This window comes from Coloeus monedula (assembly GCF_965178545.1).
Source record: "Coloeus monedula genome assembly, chromosome: 23".
NCBI lineage: Eukaryota > Metazoa > Chordata > Aves > Passeriformes > Corvidae > Coloeus > Coloeus monedula.
In genome coordinates, this window is record NC_138803.1 from 1,925,639 (window position 1) to 1,929,489 (window position 3,851).

At 55.5% G+C, this 3,851-nt stretch overlaps 1 protein-coding gene across 1 annotated transcript; it reads right to left on the bottom strand.

Moving 5' to 3' along the window:
• Nucleotides 1–631: 631 nt before the first annotated feature.
• RABIF (RAB interacting factor) lies at nucleotides 632–3,851 on the bottom strand (the record flags this gene model as incomplete). Its single annotated transcript, XM_082296068.1, has 2 exons — nucleotides 632–3,581; nucleotides 3,660–3,851. 2 exons carry the CDS (start codon nucleotides 3,849–3,851, stop codon nucleotides 3,339–3,341), a joined length of 435 nt encoding a protein of 144 aa, XP_082152194.1. The 3' UTR covers nucleotides 632–3,338.

The following is a 3,851-nucleotide window of genomic DNA, read 5'->3' on the forward strand; positions in this document are numbered from 1 at the left end:
ACTGGTTATATATATAATAGTAAAGAACTGTTATTCCTATTTTCCACATCTTTGCCTAAAGGCCCTTGATTTCAAAATTATAATAACTCGGAGGGAGGGGGGGAGTCGCATCTGCCATTCCAAGGGAGGCTTCTGCATTCCTTAGCAGACACCTGTCTTTCTAACCAAGACAGGTATATAAACACCTGACCCATACAAACCAGGCATACCTTAAATCCACACCGGCAAGCAACTAAGACAAAATTATTATTTGCCCCCCTGCACCTTGCTGGAGGGATTGGCTGGAGCAAGGGACACAGGTTTGTTACTCTTCCTTCTTGAGGCACTGCTACATCTCAACAGAGGATGGTCTTAAGAGTCAAATTTATGCAGACATTAAATAGAAGAATCCATTTTCAAATTGAAGTGACCTACACGTGGAAATAAGGGTTTCTGCACTGTCTTGGTGTTGACAGAGAAAGACAGGCTGCAAGATGAGCTTTCCCAGGTCCTGTGTAAGTAAGGCTTCCCATGCCTGAGGGTTGTCTATTGTTATTTTCTAGGAGTTACTGCAGGCAACTCGAAAAGTTTTTCAACATGCTGGATAAAAAGCAGTGAAAAGATTTGTGAGTCTATGTGAATTTTTATTAGCTCTCATTGACACAGGAACGGTGCAGCTTCAGCAGATCCCAAGCCTGGTGATGTGTTGGGTGGAGCAGCAGCTGCTCTTCCCCCAGGCCACATCTGCTGACTGGGACATTCCTCCCCCAATGCTCCATTAACAGCACAGTGGAGCTGCCTGAGCTCAAATTCCACAATGATGCTGCCTTTTCCTCATTTCCTGCCCACCCCCCTGAAATTCTCAGTGACCTCTGGGAACATGAATTAGACCAGGTGCTAACTGGGAGCTGGACTGCACAGCTGTCCCTTCACCTGCCCCGGTCTCTGCCCGTGCCACCTGCACTGCAGGGATGTTTCTCATGGCCTTTCCAAGCTGCCGGAACCCAAGACCCTACGTGAGGCTGAAAGACCCCCAAGATCTCATGGTACAAAAGCTTCTTCCCAAGAATTCCCATCAGACTGTTCATTTCTTCTTAGCATTTCAAGTCTATGTGATCCTATTGAGTCAGCAGAAAGCACACCTGGATCCACGGAGGATTCACCTCCCCTCTCCCACCGAAGCGCAGCAGGAGCTCCCAGCACTCCCAGCACTGAGGTGGATCTCTCTTGCTGCCATTCTGACATGAATGCCTTTGACCCGAGCTCTCCCATCTCTCCAGGGGTGTTCTACTGACTGGGAAAGCTGACACCATCCCCCAGCTCCATCCCAGTGCCACCCTCTACTCAGGAATCCACATGTACCATTTTTTGGAGGTCATTTACTCAGTGGTAGCTGAGCTGATTTCCACAGTCTGTTCTGCACAGTGGCACCTTCCAAATGAAGCTTGTGCAGCACGGCATATTTAGGCAACACGGACTATCACTGGGGTATTACAGGTCAGAACACATTTCCTGATAGACAACAACCCAAATGAAAGTTCTGTGATCCCACCATTTTGCCATGCCTGTGCAGAACCCAAGTGAAGCTCTCTTGTCCTTTGAGGTACATCTCCTTGATGAACCTGTGCAGTCCCTGGGCTTAGGGCTAAGAGACAGGAAGGGCAGGAGGGAAGAAGCAGTTTCCATGACAAATGTCCATCTGACACATGTAGCAAGGACACAGCACAGGATTTGCCTCCTGCTCCAGTGAGACCCTCAGCCCCCAGACCACAGTTCTGCCTCTCTCCCTCCCCTGATAAATCCTGACTGCCCACAGCAGAGGTTCCTGACAGAGCAGCCCCAGAACAGCCAACACCTTGGATCTTCCACATAAAGGCAGAGTCTCCAAATCTTACAAGTGCAGGTGCTCAAGCACTGCAGGAAGAAGGGACTTGTTTCTGCCCCTCCTGCTGTCAGGATGCCTCTTCTGGGAGACTCATCTGAGGCTGTGCCTGCTGTGCAGAGCCCTGCCAGCAAAACTGTTTCATTAAAGGGGCAAGGGAAAGGTCCTTCCCACAGCCTTGGGGCAGCACACCCACAACCCACCTGGAGTTTGGTGGCACAAACAAGTCTATCACCCCAGCACGGTGACAGCTATGCCTTCAGAGCTGGGTTAGTAGCCAAGTGCTTATGAGCAGAGGACAGTGATATGTCCCACAGGGAGGCACAGCACCAGGGACCCCAGAGCATCCCTGGAGAGCTGCTCTGCCACTCATACAAGGGTTTGCAACGACTACCAGTAGTGATAAATGCAGTGAGAACCACGGCTGCTGCAGCCTCCTTCCATTTTTAATTAGCTTTGTGCCCAGCTTTTAAAAGGCTGAAAACGAAACTGGTCACAATATCCCAGGTTACTCTTACCACCAGCTTTTACAGAAGAGAAATTCCTTCCTGACATCACTGTTTAACACACACACATACGGCTGTTCTGACATGCTTCAGCACTACCTGTCCAATGATTCAGATCCTTTCCAGGCTGGAATCTCTGCATTCTTGCTGCCCGAAAACTCTGTGGTCTGGCACATTTATTTATTTGCTGCTCTATCAGCCTGTGCTGTCTGCACATTCTACCTGTCTTTTGTTTCCAAGTACTCAGTTAATAGAACTGCACACGTTAGTTGGAACGCCTTGCACTCACTTCAGGTGCCACAACAGCTGTCGGGTGGGATGAGGTTTTGGAGAACGTAAGTGTTAGAGCTTGGGGCAGCGAACAGTCCTTCTGAAAATCAACAGAAGATTCACCCTTAAACCCCAGAACTGCTCTGGCTGCAGGTCAGACAGTTTCAGCTGCCACGATGACTCAGTGCAGCAGTCCTGTGCTCCTGCTGCCCCGTTCCAGTGCCCCTATTTCCACGGTGTCACAGGGCCATCAGCCTGAGAGACACCTCAGCCCCTTGGAGCAACAGCAGCCACCAGGGAGGTGCAGCAGCCACACTGGGGCAGATCAGGCTCCGGGACAAAACCGTCAGGGTGAGCTGTCCCTGCAGGGTGCAGGGGACCCTCCCACCACCACCACTCTTCCCATGTGGGTGCAGCTGAGGAGCTGGCTGTGCCAGGGCTGCAATTCCTGACGCTGGTCAGCCTGTGGATCTGGGATGTGGGGTGACCAGCCAGGCTGTGGGTCAGTCACACTGGGGGGCAGGCAAGCTGTGGCCAGCCAGGCCAATGGGCACCGGGCCATGGGGCAGGCAGGGCGTGGTCAGTCGGGCTCTGGGGTGACCAGCTGCGGTCAGTCCCCCGTGTCAGTCCGCAGGGCTGCCCGGCCGCGGGGCTGTCGGGGCTCCCGGCGGCCGGGCCCAGCTCCCGGCCCGGGGCCGGCGTCACTCGTGGGCCACGCGCTCCAGCGCCACGTAGAAGCTGTCCTTGTCGTCGAGGCAGTGCCAGCCGATGGGCCCCGCCTCGCAGTCGGCGCACACCAGGAACTTGACGTTGCCCACGTCGCGGGTGAATCCCACGTTCTCGAAGGAGAACATGTCGCGCACCAGCCAGTGCTCCCGCAGCACGTCCCCGCCGCCTCCCGCCGCCGCCGCCGCCGCCTTCTTCCTCATGGCGGGCAGGAGGAGCTGCGGAGACACGGGGCCGTCACCACGGGGCCGTCACCGCCGGCCGGCACCGCCCGCCCCCCCCGAACCCCCCGGTACCTCACGGCGGGCGAAGGTGGCGGCGCCGGGCAGCAGCACCCGGGAGCCGCAGCGCTGGCACAGCACCGCCCGCAGGTTGCGGCCCTGCGCGCACACGAGCCCGGCCGAGCCCGGCGCGGCGGCGGCGGGAGGAGGAGGAGGAGGGGAGGGAGGAGGCGCCGCCGGCTCCATCTCCGCGCAGGGGGCCGCCAT